The 21,636-nt window shown below is 42.3% G+C and overlaps 1 protein-coding gene across 2 annotated transcripts in view; it reads left to right on the forward strand.

Moving 5' to 3' along the window:
- Positions 1-21,636, forward strand: part of phlpp1 (PH domain and leucine rich repeat protein phosphatase 1) — a 47,713-nt gene that overhangs the window by 18,368 nt on the left and 7,709 nt on the right. For both annotated transcript variants that reach the window (XM_088428582.1, XM_088428583.1), the window contains 5 exons: positions 12,259-12,455; positions 13,657-13,782; positions 15,075-15,223; positions 18,858-19,004; positions 20,988-21,215. In XM_088428582.1, the coding sequence (XP_088284708.1) occupies positions 12,259-12,455; positions 13,657-13,782; positions 15,075-15,223; positions 18,858-19,004; positions 20,988-21,215 (847 nt within the window). The remainder of the gene's footprint in view (positions 1-12,258; positions 12,456-13,656; positions 13,783-15,074; positions 15,224-18,857; positions 19,005-20,987; positions 21,216-21,636) is intronic.

Consider the following 21,636-nt stretch of genomic DNA (forward strand, 5'->3'; position numbering starts at 1 on the left):
GGGCTTCTCTCCGCGCCGCCGGCTGATTATGTGTCCTCACGTGTTAGCGAGAAACCGGGAAGACCGAGGGCGAGCGCTGCATCATTCATGAGTGTGTGCGCGTGTGTTTGCCACCCTGTGCCTGGACGGCGCTGACCCGTATCTGTCGGCCGTGCGCCCGTCGGCGCTGTGGCGCAGCCTCGGGGTCAGGTGAGACACTCCCGGACGACCGAGGACACGCTAACAGTAGTGTCTTACATCGCCCGTCTTTTTACCTACCTTTTCTCGGAGGTCGGTTGGAGTCGTCATACACAGATCAAGCATGGCGACGCAAAGTGACGTCTTCCCAAACTGGGCTTTTCATCCTTTGTCAGGGTAAAGAGAATGAGGTCAGCCTGTGTGTTTCCCGCTTTAGAAATAGCGGCTGACACATGAAACCAGTCAGGCTTTAAATATGAGCGGAGGGAAAAGAGGGGGAGGAAAATGGATAGCAGCATCGCCGCTCATATTTTCAATTTTGAAGGCATAAGCAATGAGTCTTTGACACAGTAGAGACTTGTTCCATGTGTGTGTGTGCGTGTGTGTGAGGGGGAAAAAAGAGAGGCGCACGTTACATAACAGGCCACCCTGGCTCTCCGGCCCGCTTTACAATCGCACAACAGTAAGTCACTTCACGTGGATGTGGATGTGTGTGCGCGCCGCTAATTCATCTTTCACAAGTCGTCAAGCGCGCGTGCTGACAACTTTTAACTTTTGAGCTGATTTTACATGACATAGCATTACATAAGCGCTCGTAGGGTTTGTCAGTTGGTACACCCCCCCCCCCCCTTTGCCAGCAAGATATGTGATATATTAGACATTTCCGGCGCGTGACTGGCTGGATTTACACTGCATGTCCTACTGCCCATTTCTCATTAAATGTTTCTATCACGGAGCCCCTCCATCTCTCACATTGCCTAAGTTCCATGTTGCAAGTGTCAAGTGTTGGGCAGACTCAGGTTCAAGTCAGGCTTGAATTGGCGGTGTACCGAGGATATGAATTGAACCCCCAAAAATTATTTCAAAGCGTGTTCTCAAACTTATACAACTCAATCGAGAAAAAAAGTCTTTTCAGGAGAAATGAAAATAAACTACTGACAATACAGAGTAGCACAAGCGAACGCACCCTGTTAACTCTTTTATTGGAAAAGGAAACCTCGAGAGCATAGGTCTCAAACGCCAGTCCTCGTGGGCCGCAATCCTGCATGTTAACCCTTCTCTTCCTTTTCCTTTGATTGGCAAACAAACCATCTATTTCCTTTTTTCACAGTTTTTATTCACAATTGACACTGGGCTTTCAAAACGGTGTAAATATTCCATATTGTTACTTTAAAACAAAATGTCTCAATTTCAATTTATCTTGGCTCACATGGCCTCCCTCAAGTGCCAACATTTTGTAAGCATCTCCTTTTGGCCCTAGAGTCCCCTCATACAACGTATTCCAAAACTGGAAAGCTAAAGTTACCAAGCTGAATTATTAATGGGGAAGGAGTGAAACTTTAACCGCAAAGCCTAAATGCATGGGGCGCCTCCCTTGTTCATGACATAGAAAGGATTCTCTTGTCTCACATGCAAATGCCAAACCATTTCCAAGAACATTATTGTTGATCAATATTGTCCCACTTAAGTCTTGAGGTGGTAATAATCGACATTGCAAAATGGATGCCCCCACCCCCTTTTTCTGTTACCATACTGTTGGATTTCATCATACTTATAATGTTAACTGTATTGCGTTAAAATTCACTTCTGTTTGAAAGTCTTTTTTGCGAATTTGATTGTTAAATTATAAAACAGTTCCTCTGACACGGGGGTGTCCGAACTCGGTCCTTGAGGGTCAATTCCAGCATGTTTTATGATATTTCCGTACTCCTAACTAGATTCGAATGACCAAGTTCATTGTCGGGCTTCTGTTGAGCTTACTGATGAGCTGATCTGATTTGAGTCGTGTGTTGGAGGATGGAAACGTCAAACACATGCAGGGTAGCAGCCCTGGAGTGCTGTTTTTGGACACCCCTGTTTTAACACCAGCGAAAATTAACAGTTACACTCCCATAGAAATGGTGGCAGTACCCGTCATTGTGGTTGCAGGATAAAACTGCAAAAAAGATCAAATTAATTGCAATCTAAACCAACAATGTTTAGAATTTGCCATTTCTAAACATCACGTTGTAGTTTTACATTATTCCCACCGACTTTAATAGCAAACTATTAAGCCATTCATCCATTTTCGTACAGCTTATTCTCACTAGAGTTGCGGTCAAGCTGGAGTCAACTTTGGCAAAATTGTCATAACATAGTATCCGTACAAGGAATAAACAAGAACCTGCATTTGGAGCTCCGTGCTATTGCTTCTGTAACAATGGTAAAACTGAAGCAGTACTGCAATTATGCGTGTCCCAGTGTCGGGTAATGCAATTAGAGTGTTTACCAAGGTCCGTGCGACACTTTCCGAGAACTGACCACCCCTGCCTGACTTCACCTTGTTTACAGCCACCCTATTCATTAGTCTAATAAGTCCTCCTTTTGTACCTTTTGCAACTAAAATAGACACTATGAATCCTCATTATTTTATTTACAACCTCCCAAAACGATATCCGCACCATTTCCTACAAACACACTCAATTATTCATTAATAAGCTCTGCACTTTTTCACAGCTTCACACTCATACCGGGATTCAAACACATTCGTGTTGCGTGTGCGTGTTTGTGTGTGTGTCTGTTGCAGCACATACTGCATAGTGTACATGCACACATTTGTCCATTGGTGTGACATCAGCTTGTCTTGAACAAAGGTGGAGGTTGGGGGGATCCCCCCCTCACAGCGCTTTTATGAGTGCAAGTGTTTCTCTCTGAGTGGCTGATCAAGCGGCCCATGTTTTCTCATGTAAGGTTTCGTAACTTGCACGCATGTTACATAACAGCAGCAGAAGTGGAGTTTGGGGGAAGGGGTGGTGGGGCGTGTCTGCGTGCGGGGTTGCGAGGGGAGGCATGCGCGCATTCACATTTATCACCATCCACCCCCACTGCTGCTGAATGTGGGAATTACTGGGGGGGAATAGAAAAGAATTTTAATATCGCCAACATCTGTGATTTTGGACGTACTCCCCTGTAGCATTTGGGGCCTGTTTTTAGCAGATATCGATCGGATGACATGATAAAGCATGTTCACGGCACACCGGGCGGGTGTGAAGGACGAGGACGCAGACATAAATGCTGCCATCGCTTTTACCATATAGCATGAAATTCCTTTCTTTACAGATTTATTGCAGCAGAATATTGATTTACAAAGCATCTTATCGTAAGGCCTTTTTCTACTTGGATTTTCTTTTTTGCTCGTCAGCATCTGGTTCTGCTTTCTAACAGGTATTAGCCTCAGGTTATCTCGATTCGCGGGGGATTTAGTGGTCAGTGTAAAAGCAGAAGTGCAATAGTATGCAAGAGGGTCAATAAAAAAATATAGCGTTATGCCTCACAGTTTTCTGGGGTATTGCACCAGTAGACCCAAGAAATGTGTGATGTCTGTTTTTGTGTAGAATAGTCAAGCAATTTTGTTCCTATGGTGGCAACATAACGCAAACTTGTTTATATTAGTCGTATGACCAACATTTGATTTTCAATTGAAACCTGCAGTGGCACAAGGCTGTTAATTTGAAACCTGCAGTGGCACAAGGCTGTTAATTTGCTCGTCTTCACACACAATTACAACAAATGAGTTTGGAGGCAAAGGTTCTGCAAGTTGCGACCTTGTCTGTTTTGAGGATTTGTTTCACTTGACCCATAGAGCAGTTTTGTTAGCGTCAACCTCTGTCCAGTTGACACAAGCAACAAATGAGAGACAAGCTTATCAGAAGCTCCTTTTGCCAACGTGACCACGGTTAACAAATCATATCAACGTCACAAAATCTCAAATTAAAACAATTTGTTGGATGCACAGATAAGCGTAAGCTTCTGCTTTCCCCATTGCTGTCTGAACGTATTGACATGTCGCTGTAATATTTATTCAATGATGTGTCCATGAATCACATTCTCACAGTTTGGTGTACTGTATTACCTGTACTTTTATTTTTTGTATGGGTGCTCACTGTTTGCGCAAGCAAGGATAAACTGTTCAGGATCAGAAAATGTTAACAAAAGCCACATTACGCATTGGCCCTGCAGTCATCAATTTCAGCAAGGCAAGTCACGTGGTGGTGCGGACTGCTCTGATTCTTGATCCTTTTGTATTTTGCCAAGGCTCGTCACAGACATGTTATTAAAACACCTGGGAACCATTTTTAATTGTGAGGCTCTGATGCCGGTTGAGAGCTGCATAATAACCAATGAACTGTTCAAGCTGAAAGATGCTTCGTGACAGTAAACGGCAGCGCCAACTCTCATGTCACAAAGCTTTTTCCACTTGCGTACACTTCCCCTCATCTTATCGCAAGTCACTTTACTGTCAAGATCATTAAAAATCGTGAGCGTAGCCGCCTCCCTGTGCCCTAGCGCACATTCCGAAATGTGTCTAAACACATCTAGAAAACGCATTGCAATTTAATCCTGTTTGCTCGATTAATAGCATACATAATGAATGCAAGCTGTAACAAGAAGCTCAGCGAGCTAATCAACTGCTCGTGGTGTCGTTTCAACAAAGCAGGATTTACATTTGATTATGATTTTGCTGCGCCAACTGTGTGTTCATGGTGCACTTTGAGTTGACTTTGTTCAACTCCCAGTCGTCTGGTCAAGGTTATACAGTGCAAACCCTGAGGTCAAACATAGCCTAATAACGGGTTTAGAGTTGCCCATAGGAAATTCCTGGGCGTAGAAATAATCATTTTCAAATGAGTTGTTTTGTTTCTAATACAGCAAATACCTCTTCAACAAGACTTACTATTACTCAATTCGAATCTGCGGCAAAGCTGCTTGTGCTGGTCACTCCAGACAGCCCTCGTGATTTCACGAGACGTGTTGCAGAATGTTTCACAAGCGCACGCTCGTCTAAAAATATGCACATAACCTATTTTTGATGCAAGTCGCGTGAAGCTGCGCGGAGCAGATGGAGCTGGGCAGATGCGTGCGACAGCCAGTCAGTAACCTTGTGCAGACTTCCCAGCATGCGCTCATCATGAGAGCCAATGTAAGAGACGAATCAGAAATGTTCTAGTATGTGCAGCGATACTGCTAATTTTTACGATTTACACCGACAAGGATCAATTAGTCTACATTTCATTCTTTTTGTTTTTGGAGTTGTCTTATTTAGAATGCATTTTATACATTATTAACAGAAAGGATTTAACGGTTGGTTAAACTGACCTTTCCTGCAACTAAAAGCTTCTTTTGGGTAGTAATGCAGTCCCTGGACTTCAGAGAATAAATAGCCCAAAACTAAATTTACACTGCAGTGGCCCCAAAAAAAAAAAAACTCCAAGTTGCAAGAAAAAAAGTTGTATTTTCAGAATGCTGTATAATGCTAAGTTGCATTTTGAAATCTCATTAGGGTTCCCAAGTTGTTGAAGATTAAGAACAATTAATTAATTTCAGCGATTCTAGCAACTAGCTATTTTATTATGTTGATTGTAACATTGTATTCCATCTATCCATCCATCCATTTTCTGTAGCTGCTTCTCCTCAGTAGGCTCATATGATGATGATTATTATTATTTTGTTTTTGGCTCTGGCTCTTTTAGTTGCTGCTGCTGCAAGTTATTAGTTGAAGCGGAGTGCACATACTGATAACCGTGCCACATTTGATCTGCTGGGGAAAATTCTGTGCCAACTATCATAATATGTTCAATATGTAGTATTTCATTTCCTTGTATCCCTGCGTTTCATAATCATAACAGAGGTTAGTCGAGTCACGGACTCTGTGACGTGAAATGGAATGATAGCCAATGCCCCCGCAGCTTGCACTCTTGTTATCTGACAAGTCGTTCGCCACAATAGAAATGACAAAAAGGGTTAGGCAATTTTTTTGTGTGTACGTTTGTTAAGAAACGTGAGAGGATGTAATATATTAAAGATGCCGTTCTGTATGATTTATGCTCTAAAATAGAGCATTATTAATGAGCTTTGTTTCCATGCTTTTATTATCGGCCAAAGATAGCCAACCTATCAAGCAAAGACGATTCGATTTGGTTTTTAGCTTGTGGAACGACACAAACAAGTGCCTGTGTTGTCACCCTGAAACAATCCACGCCCACCTTTCTTGTTTCGCTTGAGCGCATGTAGCAGATCACCTTATCGCTATTACACTAAAGGTCAGCATGGCACATTTCTACATCACTGCCCCCGGCGAAAGCCCCCCCTCCCCCCTGTGCACCCATTTGTATGGAGACATCTGATACTTTTAAAAGAGGGTGCTAATTAAAGATCATTTGTTGTGAAGCTGTGGCATTTAAGCGCCTTGGAATGGATTTGGAAAAATGTTGCATTTTCCCATGTGTGGGCAGAGGGGTAAAGGAAGGAGAAGCACAGTGGCTAGTCACCTGTGACAGCCTTTGTAACCTTGCAATAAGCATTGCCGCATGACGTCCAAGGGAACAGTCGGACAAACGTGGCCTGTCGCTTCGCATCACAGTCATCACATTAACTAAAAACATGCAGGGGGAGATGCCAACACATATGAGGGCGTGAAATAATGGAGGCAAGGCACCATAACGAGCCCCTTTGCCAGCAAACACCTACTTTAGGTAGAGAAATGTGGACAATATGCGTGTGTGTTTTGTAACAGTAGTGTAGTGCGGCTATTTGTGTCAAAGGCTAACAGCTGGTCTCGCTCCGTCTTATCTGTGTCACCTCTCTACCATTTTTTTTCCACTGTAGTAACCTTCTGCAAAACAGATTTTCTCCATCGGTCATTGTATCAGTTTGTTTTCTTACCAATGCCAAGGGTAATATACTGTATTTTCCAACTGGGACAGAGAAAAAAGTCAGAAATGTGTTTAAATTCTAGTTCATGAGGCTAGATGTTTTCCATCTGAGTCAATAATTATTTAAGGTAATAACAATTAAAAAAAAAAATTCAGGAGTTCTAATTGCAGGAGGTCTATTATAGTGTACATTGATGCTGATCCTAATATGAACGGATAGGCGTTTGCAGCGTCTTAGATGGCTGCTGATAAGCATAAGCTCCTGATGATGGCTGACGTGAAGCTATACCCACATCACCTGGATATAATAGATTGATTAAGTTGCTAATACTTGGAAGAGCGGAACAGAGAGCGAAGGATTATTCAGATCCATCACATCTGTCGGCCCCTATAGAAGCAGCAAATACGTGTTTCCGCACATGCCTGCCGGTGACTTATGTGGGTCACCGATGCCCCACGGTACAGCTTGCCCCGTCGTATAGCCGAGGTGTGCCCATGTCAGCTTGCATTTCGCGGGGCCGCGTGATGATTAACCGAGGATGTGTCCTTGTTAATGCCGGCAAGCTCAAAAAAAAGGGAAAGAAAAGGCCGAATCTGGTAAGTGCAAGGAAGAATTGAGGTTGGTCAGCCTTGGGTGCTGATTGCTAACGATGATGGATATCAAGGCCAGTGGGGCATCGTTGGGATCATGTTATGACATCATACTCATCTGTATTTTTAGTGCAGTGGAACTTCTACCAAAGAATACTAATAGAATAAGATAATTTCACCTTTTGGGCTGCATGACCACATTTTTTGACGCCATTCTGCAAACTATTCACTGTAATTGGATGCCATTAATAAGAATAATTTGAAAATGTAAACATACTTAAAGACATGGCAATGAATTAAAAGCTGTAGTTTGCATTTCAATTTGTTTATTATTAATATTATTTTTATGCCAATATTTTCCCTAAGTTATCAGCCTTCTTGCCTACCAATATTCAGTACTCATCGTCCCTGACAAAAAACATACTGGTCTGTCCCTAATTTGTAATTAGGGTTTAGCATTAGGGACAAGCAACCATTGCGATTCACAACGATGGTCTTCAATGAACCAAATACGTATTTTCAAATGCAGTGGGAACTTGCAGCAACAGGAGAAAATCCACCAGGAAGGTGGGAAGAAGATGTAAACTTGGATCCTCAAGCAATATTCAAACCTAGAACCTCAGAACAGTGAGGCAGAAGTGTCAACCACACTTCCTCTATGTACACTGCTTCTCTCATTGCAGACGCCATTGACCAATAGTGGCAGTGATATGGTCTTTAGTGAGTGTGTGTGGAGGCAAAACATCCTGAATTTGTGGAAAAGGAAGGAAGCATCCTTAGGAACACACACACACTCCTGTCATAGTAGGTCTAGGAATAGATTTGTCCAGTACACACCCACCCAGCAGAGCCTTTTTTCTTATGCCTACTGCCGCATCCTTCGAAGATAATGGGATGCCCAGCATGACTAACGTCATCCCGCCTTAAATAACTCTCGTGTAGGTGTCACATGTGGACTACAGAAATTCTTTTGATGTCTGCGCTAAGACAAGAGCCTCCTATGACTTCCTCCAGTGATTTTTCAGGAGACCCCGTTGTTCGTGGGCCCACCAGTGTAAACAGGATGCTCACGTGGGAGTCACTCCCATCTCCCCGCTTCCTCCAACTTATTCCCCTGGCCCAACCTTGAAGCCTCCTTCATCTGTGCGAGACGATGCATCAACAGAAGGACTACTTTGGAAAGTTTGCCCTCCTGCCAACAGCGGGCTTTGACTTTCATGCTCCAGCAACATTTAGGAGGGGCGATTAGATAGACACGATTATTGTTAGTGCGTGTTTGTGCATATTAGCAGCAAACAAGACGAAGAAGGCGAGGAACATAATATACGGGCATAGTAGAGCCAGCATAGATTTCAACAAAAGGACCTAAAAATAGTACAAATGTGCCCATGTGACATATTGAGGCTGAAAGCTTTTGAATAATTTGTCTAATGCCTCACATGCAGCCCACCCTTATGCTGGTTACTTTTGCCTTACGGCAAAGTTAGAAGGCGCTAAGAAGGCTGCTTACTTCCAGACTAAGATGTTGCATAGCTTTGCATGGATATCGATGGACTGAAAGTAAATAGGGGCCTCATTGAAAAGCTGCACTGGCAGGCTACAAATGAGGTCTATCAATCTTATTAAGCCCAAAACAAGAGCCACATCAAAATGGAGGGTTTTAGAGGATAGAAACTAGTCAATTTTGTGTTGTTTGCAATATGAAATATCGTAAAATCATACCGTAGTAAACTTTACACTTTCTTCTGTTTCATGTTGCAGTGAGTGTAAACACATTTTTACACCAGCAGAGCGCCCTGCAAGTGCTACGCCCTTTCAGGAACCCAGTTGAGGAAAAATGACCAGTTTGGAAGGCAGCACAGCTTTGAGTTGAGAGATGAGAGCTAGTGATTTTTAATAACAGTAAACAAAAGATGTGGTAATAATGTTAGTTTAAATCAAATATAGTGTAGCCACACATGCCTTGCTTACTGTTATCGTTACAGCTTTCCATTTTAAATACTTAATGTCTTAACCAGGAGGAAAATAAGTGCCAGGCAGTAGCTTAGCAACCAGGGCCAAATATGGACATGCCGGACCGCCTTCGAACGCTACTTGCGCCTCCTGCACCCTGCCTTGTGGTAAACGCCACAAAAACCAAGTGCGGCATACAACAAACAATTTGACCATCTAATATCTCCTTTATTTACAATAAACAGATAAGCAAGTATCAGCTATTTGTTTATCGCATCAAAAATGTAAAAGTGCATGGCTAATCGCCGAAAAGCTCTCACAATAGTCTAAAAACACCATTGTGTAGAGCGTTCTGGGAAATGGGTACTTGTGATGGCCCTTAAAAGCAGATAGAAAAGCTGAAGTTAATTTGCTTCCTCCACACTCCACTGGTTTCAGGAAGGCAACTAAATGGGGATGTCGGTGGTAAGCACCCCGATCGGGAAACGGTTTTATTAAGACAAGATGCCGCGCAACTTTTGTCAACTGAAAATGCAACATTGCTTTAAAAGACACAACTGAAGACTATGAACATCCAAGGACAATGCCTCAACTTTGCTCTTCCAGCACAATAATCTGATAATTGGTACGATCGATATGTAATGTTAGCCACTCAGCAAGTGGTCAAAGCAAACAGCGGCTGCAAACTAAGCTATCGATTCTGCTGCAAAACACGAGATTAGCTGACAAAAGGTCAGAGCTCATTCGCAGCACTAATGATTAGTAATAAGACTTCGGTAAAAGTATGAAACGGAATCGGCGATCCACTTTGTTCAATAACTAGAGAACACTTGTTATGGAGAAGTTGCGTTGTGTGTGGAGGCTGAATGAAAAAAACTGACAATGTCTGTGGAAACTGCAGTTGAATATATCATTTTATTTGTTTTGGTGTGAGTGATACAAACATGCTGAAGTTGGGATGGTTTGAATCGGTCAAATAGTGGGAGGAGTGAATAATGTAGAACGGGTCCTAATACGGGAATTGTTGGCGGTGAAAATTGGGAGTTTTTCGTATGTGAAATTTTTGGGCATTTTCAAAATCGTTAGTGTATTGGATCTTCTGAATGTTTTGAATGTTTTAAATTTTCGTATTGGAATGCTGTCTGTGTAATTTTGAATGCACCGTTTAATTGAAAGGTAAACGAGTGAATGGAGAATTTCGGAGTGAAAATATTAAAATTTTCAGCAAACCTTACATTTTTAAATAAGAAACAGAAGCACGCCTTGTGTGAAATTTTCAAATGTTTTGGCTTCCGAATGGTGAAAATCGGTCGAAAGGTGCGCATGGAGAAGCACGTCAAACTTTGATGTCGCATTTGGCCCACTTTAGATGACGTAGACAACATTTGTACTATTTAGCTCCACACGTTCGCTTTGTATAGGCCTCACCAGACCCACAAGCAAAAATAGAGACACCAAAGCAGAACAAATTGACCTCCCACCCACCTCCCCTGAACACGTTTTGCAGAGGTGAAGGTAGACTAAAAGCTGGTGGATATTTGCACACGGCGATGAGGCGCCATGGGCCGACGGGACGCCTGATAAGCAAGCTTGACTGTCAGGTTTGGTAGGCCGCTCGGCGAGGCGAGTGACGCCAGCTCACTGACTGTAAGAGCATAATTCAACAGAAGTGCACCTGGCATTGAATTGGAGATTATACTCGTCACTGTAGGCAAATCCTGACTATTCAATTCCAATGTGCAAAGTAGGACATGTGAGGCTTACAGTTGCGCTGAATGAATTTAGCTCGGATGGTAACCCCGCTTTGTGGAGGTATTGTCGAAAGAGTTGAAACACTAATGTCACACTTCTGGCAACCGCTCCAGGGCTGTAGTTAGCCTTTTTGGCTAGCTGTTTAGAATTGGCTCCAGCTCACTTATGACCCTAATGAGAACAAGTGATACAGAAAATGGATGGATGGAACTTTGGTCAATTTCCAAATTGTCTAACCCTTGAGGCGTTTCATTTTTGATGTACTGTTTTACTGCGTCTGGGGATTGTTAGGATATGCTGCGACTCATTAACCTTTAGTGCGCTCATTTAAATGCTCAAGACAATCACCGTTTCAGCGCCAGACCTTTATCAGATAAATTTTTGTGACCTTTTTTTTATTTTATTATTTATATTTGATTGCATGGGTTTAGCATTAGGGCACAATTTTGTGGGTACTCCACCTTCCTCCTATTCCAAAATCAACTCATATTTAGGGCTACAACTAAGTATTTAATAATTGATCAATATGTTGTTTTTGGGGAGGTCAATTAATTGATGAGTTGATTGTTTGGCAAGTAACATTTCAGAATAAAGGGCAAACACGTTTGAAAAGAGAAGTAAATCATTCCACATTATAATATGGCTTTCGATTAAACACAAAGATAATATGGATGACAGAAATAGGACAATACGTCAATATTTACTGGTTGCTTCTGAAATTCCTGTGATTTGGACAATAATTTGGTTATCAAAATTGGTTATCTATTAATTGGATAATTGATTAGTTGTCAATTGTTGGCACCTTCAAACAGATTTGCATTTTTTGCCATTATTACCATTGTTTTTCATTTCTCTTATCATTTATAAGAATGTTGTGTGCCCTATATCTATTTCTATGTCCTTATTTCTGTTATAGTGCAGGTAGCACTAAAATATCACGAGCGCATCGAAATGTGCTACATAACCAAAAGCCTTGCCAAGTAAAATCTCGCACAGAGTAGTCACTCTCCCCAAGGATGAACATTTACTCAACCTCACATGCCTGTGCTAACCACACAATATCTCCCCCCCTCCCTTCCTCTTTGTCCTCCAGGGAAGCCCCAAAACATTGAGAGCTCCGAGCGGGTCCAGCTGTCGGGAATGTACAACGTCCGCAAGGGGAAGCTGCAGCTGCCCGTCAACCGCTGGACCAGGCGGCAGGTCATCCTCTGCGGCACCTGCCTCATCGTCTCCTCTGTCAAGGAGAGCCAGACGGGGAAGATGCACATCCTGCCGCTCATTGGAGGAAAAGTATGTCGTTTCGCCCGCTTCGATTCGTCTCACGGAATTATTTATTGAGCACGTTTAACCTTTGCGGACGCTGTCGCTCGTTGTTTTCCAAGCAGGTTGCAAAGGGAAAAAGAATTACTCTTAAAACACCCCCACACCACATGCTGATCACTCAGGAAGATCTTTAAAGCAGGGGTCGCCGACCTTTTTAAAGCCGAGAGCTACTTCTTGGGTAGTGATTAATGTGAAGGGCCCCTGCTGTCAATATTTTCTTTACAATATTTGCCATTCTTTACCCATCCTCAACAAAATATAAGCTGAAAAGTTTACCATATTGAATCACACACCCAGCCCTCAAAGTAGCCTAAATCTTCCATGCTTTTTTAAAGTGAGCTTCTCGCAAACAGCATTTGTTTGTGTGTTGCTTTATGGATCAGCTGGCTAAGCTGTTTGGGCTCACCGCTGAAAAACATGTCGCCGTGGCCGGTTTTCGGCAGACATTTCCCAACCTCTCATCGATCTTCTGCGTGTGCCCCCGAGTGATGACTTTATTTAGTAAAACCTGTACAGTTCAATCGAAGCAAGTGTGTGAGCTTAAGCTACTCTAACAAAGTTTCTATTGATTGTTTTAGAAGAAAAGTTGTCAAATGTATGTTCATCTTTTACTATATGAGAGAATATTACAAAAACATGTACTTGAGTCCATTTAGATACTAAATAGACTCAGGAAGATTTTTTTATACATTTATAATGTCAACCACTGTCAGTTAAAGGTTATTGAGTGGGGAGTATATTTATTTACATTTTTGATGTTTTTAAGGCAGTTTACGTCAACTTCACATTCGTTGCGTATTTTTTTTTTATTACTGTATTTACTTTAGATTGTAGAGATTTATTGTCACGTGTAGCACGAAACCACACAGTGAAATTCTCATTGTGTTCATAATTATGAGTAAACAACTGTGCTGACATGTGTGATGATGGTGTGAGCTCCTTGTTGTCTTTGGCTTTTGAGGAATACGACTTTGGAGGTTCTAGTCCTTTGAAATGCGTCTTAAGCGCTGGTAGAATCATTTATTACGCAGTACTGCTAATTAAATGCCTCTCGACACACACAGCAACAACATGTTCGTTTATTATTGTTGACGCGTTAATCAGAGGTTTTATTTGTTCACGCCTCTCACTCTTTGTGTGTGTTTTTGTCCGTGTGTTATGTCCGCAGGTGGAGGAAGTAAAAAAGCACAATCACTGTTTGGCCTTCAGCTCGGCCGGGCCTCAGAGTCAGACGTACTATGTCAGTTTTGACAGCTTCACGGAGCACCTCCGCTGGCACAGACATGCTGCCAAGGTAAAATCGAACTAGTGAGAGAAAGTGAGTGAAAGAGTGCGTGCTCATGCATCTACTTTATTCACGTTTCAGCCGCGTTACAAATTGCACGCACATGTGAACGCTGAGAGAAAAAATCTAACCTCAGCTATGATTACGCAGCATGTGCAAGCAAAGCTAAGTGAACATACTTCATGGCAGGCCACACTTGAGTGTGGAACGTACTGTAAGGGTCACATCACCTTCTCAATCTCTTTGCCTCTCATTCACTCTCTTTTTTCTCAGTTGAACTCAAGTAGGTCATACCCAGAAAACCTCTTTTCTAAATATTAATAGGGGCATGGATGTCAGCAGAACCCAGAGGGCCACTCATAATAGAAGCCTGCATAGAGGCGACACATTACCAAGCCTCTTTTGTCTCCCGCACCTCAGGAAGAGGTGGACACTGTCACGTCATTTTGGACGCCATCTCGTCCAAGTGAGTGTTAGTGGCAGAGTTGTTGGCTCTGGGACGGCCCGCTTGAAGGTTTCTACCACTGGTGGAGAATTTGAAATGGGGTTTTCTGGAGACAGGCCAGTTTGCGCTGCCTTGAGCAAGACTCCGAAATGGTAGACGATAAAGCACATAGATCCCTCACTCTGACCAACTCTTACATAGGAAGAACACCCCCTTGGAGAAGTTAGTTACATTTTAAAATTCATATACCTATCATTAGGAAACAAGTTTGCTTTTTTTTAATAGACAGTATAGAAAACATATTTATGAGTTGGTTTAATATCAGAAAATTGACAAAATTGGAATAATTGTTCTCAAAACTAGAAGCTCTTTTTAAATAGGTCTTAATTCAGAACATTTCCAATCAAGAGGCTGAAATAATGACCGATTGGACTATTTTAGGTCTACAAACGATTAATCGTTCAGCAAAAGTAAATATTGATTCATTTAGTAATCTTGAAGTTGTCAATCGCTTAACTCCTGCTCTTAATTTATTTATTTTTCCATAAAGGTACCAGCCAAAAGTCTAAACACACGATTTCATGCAGTCAAACAGGAAAGTGTCCGCACTTTGGTCCTCGCAAACAAGCAAGTGATGCGAACAAATGCAGTTAGCTGGATAACGCGGTGATGTAATGCGCCGCGTTAGGTCACTGAACTAACCCGCTGCGCTTTCCCTTTCTTCCTCGCTAGTTCTAAGAAGATTGGCCACTGAATGCCATTTGACCCTTCAGCTATAATCTACATGCCCACGGCGGCGTCCAGATAATCTCGTTTAACTGCTTGCATCTATGCGCTGTGCGTTTGTCCTTTCTAGATGGTGTCGCAGAGGATCAACTCTGTGGATCTGTCCTGCTGCAGCTTGGAGCAGCTTCCCCCCAACCTCTTCTACAGTCACGACCTCACCCATCTCAACCTCAAACACAACTTCCTGCCGGCAGACCAGTGGCTGCAGCAGCTGCAGAGGTACAACACCGTAACTTACTTAGCAGAATCGGGTTGCTTAAAATTGAGACAAATCGTTGTGTAATGAGATAAGATGAGCCATTGTAATGTGAGAGATGAGAGCGTGAGTAAGGGATCACAGGACACATATTGATTTAAAAGATCTTAACGTGTAAGTCCACAATGCACACCCACTACTCTAAACATGGTATTCAATTTATGAACTAAATGAATTTCATTGAAAACATGACGTAAAGGGAGCTTAAACCTATTAGCCATTTTGGACCACATAACTGTCCACCTGCAGTCTGCACAACAGGAATAAAGGGGGTACACACAGGGACCAAAGAGGCTAGCCAGGGCCGCAGTGTACCAGGCAGAGCCAAACGAGCTCAGAAGGACATATTCATCAGCAGGGACGCCGTTAATGTGACTGGCCCTTCTCACTCCCTCTCTCCACGGGCACCATCTGCTGCACGCTTATCGTGGGACTCGATTAAAGCGCCGCCGCCAAGATGTACGTACAGTAGAGTAGATGTGCTTGTGTGTGCATTCATGTGTATGCAAAGGGCCGGGTCTCTTTTTCATTTTAAGAATGCTGACAGGTTATTTTCATTCAAATCAAAAAGAGAACATATGTACTTCTAACAGGAAAAGCGAGTGTCCGCGGGCTACGTCGTCTTGTTCAAACGCAATGACGGGAATGCGCGTATGTGGTTGCGCTTGTGTAAGTAGGCATTCCTGCTTGCGCTTCTTCTTGAGATGCAATTGTAAATGAGTCTGGATTATATGATGTCCTCCCATTGTCATTCATTTAACAGACATATTATGTTTTTTTTTCACTTCATTTTAAACCTAGAAATGGGAGAGGACCGATACTATATTTTCAGTCATGAAGGCAGCACTTCTTCCACAATGTTGTGCGTAGACACAGCGGCCAAACACAAATATCCCCCCATCTTGTCGACAGTCTATCAAGCAGTCACGCTTATCAGAAGTTAACACTATATTTAAACAGTAATCTCTGTGACTAACAAAACTTAGTGCAGCTCAGCTTACCTTTTTAGGCTTGACACTAGCAGAGGCTCGCTTTTGAGTGTTTGCTTGAAAGTGGCCCTGGATTTTCAGCCATCTTGGTCGATCATGTTACATGCAAGAAAGCTCATTGTTTGAGGTGGGTTGGGTATTAGAAAGTAGTTTGTTTGAAGTAGTAGTTAGTTAGTTTAGTAGTTTGCTAAAGTGCTGATTGTCCTACAGACACATTTTCAGAAGTTGGCAGCCAACAAGTTTTTTTTTTTTTAAAGGAAAGAAAAATGTTGTTTTCATACTTGATGGGTGGGCGCTAGGTTCTCCGGGGACCCAGAAATTAGTATGTAATTAAAAAGTAATTTTTTCCATAATTTCCCCTTTAAATATGAGTGATGAGCTGCTTCCGCACTGGCCAAATGAGGAAACATCCCTTTGGCACTGCCAAACCTGAGTAGGCTCGTCCTCATTTGACTCAGCGCGATGACACAAAAGGAGGTCAGTAATGAGAAAGACATGTTTAGCTGAGAGTAGAATTATTTTTGCAGAGTTACCGGAGAGACCAAAGCTTTCCTGCGTGTGTGTGTGTGTGTGTGTGTAAGTGTACTATTTTGGACAGTTTTGTGAAAGCCTGATTTTGGCTGGATAAGAACACAAGCGGTGCTTGTGTGTGTAACTTCCAACTAGGCGTTACGGTGCTTTTGTTAGATCCCCCAAAAGGCAAGCCATCCGCAGACCTGCCGCCTGCTTTCTCCCTCTGCCATCTTTGCTCTGCTGGCCAAATACTTAGTGGCAGATCAGATAGGCAATAATCAGACACGGCGCTTTCTCTGGCAGAAAAGTGCCTGTGTTTCCAGCATGCATATCTCAGCCTGAGCCTGAGGTCGTTTCTCACTGGTCATGCAAATGAAAGTTGTTTGGTCTTCTCATTTACATCGGTGGGGATGCCAGGTCGTTAAGGACAGCCTTTTGGCACGGATTAAGGTATATCAAGTAGAAGTTGTCAAAGAGTGGTAAAAATGCTTAAAATAACCCAAATGAAGACTTTCGTTAATTATCTGCTTTCAATGACTTTAATCCTTAAATCCTGGTTTTAAAAAATGCACGGACAGATTATAACAGTAGCATCTGAGCAAAAGAGAGATTTGATAAATGGAATCATCTACAAACATTTATCAAAGGCGTAATTATTTCAAACTTATTTAGCCGTTTTTATTATCATGTTTTCTGCATTACTAATTTGATAGTAATTGTTTAAATCCAATTATAAATGTACAATTTATAACATAGAAAAATGTTGCAACTTGCTGTTTACTTTCACTCATGGCTCAGGTAGCAGCCAAAAATTGTTTTTAAAGGTATGAATTGTACATGAAAAATAATTTAGTTAGGTTATTATCAATTAATTATGTGTGAAACATTAACTTTTTGCTGCAGGAAATAGCAAAATATGTTTACTATCCTCCTGAGGGAGACTACTGTCAGCACCTGGGCAAAAACAATATTTATGGGATTAAATTAAATTCTATATTTATACCTGCCATGCTATCAGTAAGGCCCTAACTGATAGCAGTATCGTAAAACATTTATAATCATTTGTATTGTGTTTTGTTTACCTACTATCGAGTTCCCTTTGAGTATCGTACCGTAGAAAATTATAAGTACTTATTTTATTCGCTCATGTGATACAACACATGATGTCATGAATTGGTGCCAAATAAGGAAGTGTCCAAACTTGTGTTTTCCACTCCTTCAATAAATAGGCATCAGCGAAATTGAAAATGACACACTAATAAGCTGAGTTTTTCCTTTTACATGAATGCATTATTCACTTTGTCACTGTGTCACCGCACTATTTTTGCATTTTCTTGTGCTCAAACCAGCAATTTACCAGATTTCCAGTCAAGCATGCAAAATCAATGTCAAATGGGTGACATTAGTTCATTGACCGAGCAGATTCATTATCGCCGTGTCATAATGACGTTTGAGTATATCCAGATTAAAATGAATGGTTTCTTCCGCCACCGGCCATGCAGCAGCAGTCTCCATTGAGTTCCGTCAAACTGTCCTCTAATCCTGCTCCGAGACAAACAGATTTGTTAGATCATAAACTTGCTGGTGGAGATAAAAATCACTCGAATGGTTTCAGACAGATACGGAAAGGACGCCGGAGCGTGTTAGAAGATTATTTCACGATAGGACAGACGAGCGGAGGAGCGGGGAAGTGATACCGGCGTTACTCAGCAGATTGCAAAGTTTGATTGAATAGGTGAACGACACGCGCGCGCACGCATACAATGCCTGCAGGAGTCACCCTCAATCACTCAGACCTGTTTTTGTGTGTGTGGGTTTTTTTTTTTTTTGTCAACTTCATATGCAGTGAGTGTAAATAGTTGGATAAAAAAAACAATCCAGTGTGGCCAGTTTAAACAGCTACCCTGACATAGCCTCTTTGCAAGTATGTGAGTAAAAACAGACGAGGGGTGGGGGAGATGACCCATGTGAAGGTCATCGCTCTACCACTCCAAATGTCACCGCTCTCTGTTGTTTGAATAGACAACACAGACGCCGGGGTTGCCGCTGTTTGCTAAACTATAAGTCTCCATTAAGAAGGCGCTGTGTCTCTTAGGTTCTCTCGTCTGCGGAGTCTCAACCTGTCCAACAACCACCTCGGACAGTTTCCGCTGGCCATCTGTGACATCCCCACGCTGACCGAGGTCAACCTCAGCTGCAATTACCTGCCCTCTGTTCCCGGCTCCGTGGGGGCCATGACCAAGTAGGTAACAGTAGGGCGCGAGTCTTTGTGGTGTCACCCTGGGACGCACAATTTCCTGTTGGCATTGAAACACCAACCACTGTTCTCAATGTCAAACTGAGCAGATTTATTAAATTGCACATAATCACCACAAAAGGAATATGTGTCCCCTGTTACACAAAATATGTTATAGGATCACGTACAAGTCCACTATGTTGTTTTAAGTGAGATAAAAATAACATCTAATGTTGACACCGTTAAACTCTAAAATCATGGCGATTTGCCCTACCCCCACCTTAACACAGTTGAAATGACTTAAATGGTTCCTTTTTTATTACGTTGGATACAAACATGTCAAACTATCAAGCGTTAAGATTTTCTTTTTGTGGCAAAATGCATTTGAGAACCATATCCATGATGATGCAATAACCATGAACTCTTCAATTTTCTCATGGAAGGTAATATGAACTCTTAAAAAAACACACACATGCCGGAGGTGCAATAATAAATGCTTGACCCTCTTTTTCTTATTGACATTCAAACTTAGGTGAGGCCATCATTCACTGAAGTGGCTGAACTTTTCACCTGACCCAATCACCAAACGTTTACATAGCCAAATGTAGCTGTTACCTAGTAACAAGCACATGGCAGCGTAAACGCCGCATTGTGCTTCACTAGTTTTGCGGCTTTCGCCATTCAGTCATTGATAACTCCATCCCCTCACAGGTTTTGCTGTTCGACACTACTCAATTTTTACTCCGTTTGTTTAATATGCAAATTTAAATGTCGACTCAATTTAGCTTGACAGCCCTCACCTAACAACTTGTGTTGATTTATACCGGATGAGATTATTTGAAGTTTTGTATGGCGTCAGTGTGACCTCATACTAAATGATAACCAGAGTGCATGTCATCGTGCTTCGTCAAATATTGGGAAGGGAGACACCCTTTTGAGTCATGACAGGATGGCCCACAGATTAAAAATAGCACTGAAATTAAATGAACACTAATGAAGTAAATGTGAACACAGAAATGAGACTTTATACTTTGTGTAAATTCTACTTTGGGGTATGAACAAACACCAGTCCAGTTTGTGCCTTCTATCAGAAGCAGATGCACGTGTTAGCTATCTGTTGCTCGGGGAGAACATGCAAACTCCACACAGGAAGGCCGGAGCGAGTTGGATTTGAAATCTCCCTGTACTGCGAGACAGACGTGTTAACCACTGCGTCACCGAGCCGCCCCTGTCAGAAATAATAACTTCTTATTTTGGTCATCGGTTTGTGGTGCATTAATCATTGCACCGCTAGTTTGAAGTGCTAGCAAGAGCACCCAAGGGGTATTTACTGTAAGTATTCTGTATGATAGTGCCACCGCGTGACATTGAAGTCACTTGAAAGTAGCTCTGGATCTTCGCCACATCTTAGTTGAGCGTTTTGTAGGCGGAAAATGTCATGTGCAGGCAATTATTTTTATGCTATACATTAGCCTCACATTTACATAATGGTAGCATGGAAGTGCAAAATGGCTCTACAAATATTTTTTTGAAATTTTTTATTATTATTATTATTTATTAAAGTATTTATTCGTTAGATTTCATTCTATTCTTTTATATGGGAAAGCAGTAAAAGCCATTGCAATGAATCATACTGAATTGCTCAGAACATTTCAGTCATTAAAAAAAAGTGATTTCCGACTATGCAGCCATTCTTCTGTTTTTAGACAGCTATGCAAAATTTTACCATTACCAAGGCACAATTTAGCTGCTATCGCTTGCCCAACTTTGATTTAACGTGAACATAAAGGCATGCAGGCTACAAGAGTGAGTGCGATGAGAAGTTAATCTGTTGGAATGGTCTGGTATGTCCTCGCATTCCAGAAGTGGCCGATAGGGCCACCTTGGCGCTTGCCGCCACCTGCTGGCCGTTTTACGCAAGTTCATTGCTCTACAAAGAAAATGTGTTCCGTCTCCATTAATGTCGAATATATGTTCTCTGCCTCGCAGTTTGCAAACGTTTCTGCTGGACGGCAATAGCCTAAGCGACCTCCCCGACGAGCTGGGCTCCCTCCAGAGGCTGTCGTACTTGGGCCTCTCCTTCAACCAGTTCGGCCACGTGCCGCAGGTCCTGGAGCGGCTCGCCTCTATGGAGAAGCTGTGCATGGCCGGCAACAACCTGGAGACTCTCACGTTGCAGAACTTCCGGCTGCTCCGCGTCAAACACGTCGACCTCAGGTAGCGGCGTAGGAAGGGGCGGATGCACATCAGGTGCTTGGTTGAAGATTGAACTTTGATTGGGCCCTCAATGGTGGAAACTACAGCTTGGCGACAGCCAGTCTACTGTACAGAGAGTCAGGAAATGATTTGCTCATTGCGACTCGGACAGGCGTCTCGCCATAGGTTAAGTTGCAGTGACTTGCAATATTTCCGAGTTAATGCCTCACTCTTTGTAACTTTGCTCAATCAGTAAAAAGAATCGGGAAACAAAAAAAATGTGCGCAACATGCCTCACGTGTCAGTGACTGGATAATCGAGTTTATTGGGCAATTTTTTTGTGCACATCAGCGAAAGAATACTTTATAGGTTTTTAAAGTTTTAAAAATGAGCAGTTCTCAAACTTGGATTTAGCATCTAAAACATGCATGATACCGGCCCT

Source organism: Hippichthys cyanospilos, chromosome 12 (genome assembly GCF_059441005.1).
Source record: "Hippichthys cyanospilos isolate Australia breed blue-spotted pipefish chromosome 12, RoL_Hcya_1.0, whole genome shotgun sequence".
Classification (NCBI taxonomy): Eukaryota; Metazoa; Chordata; class Actinopteri; order Syngnathiformes; family Syngnathidae; genus Hippichthys; species Hippichthys cyanospilos.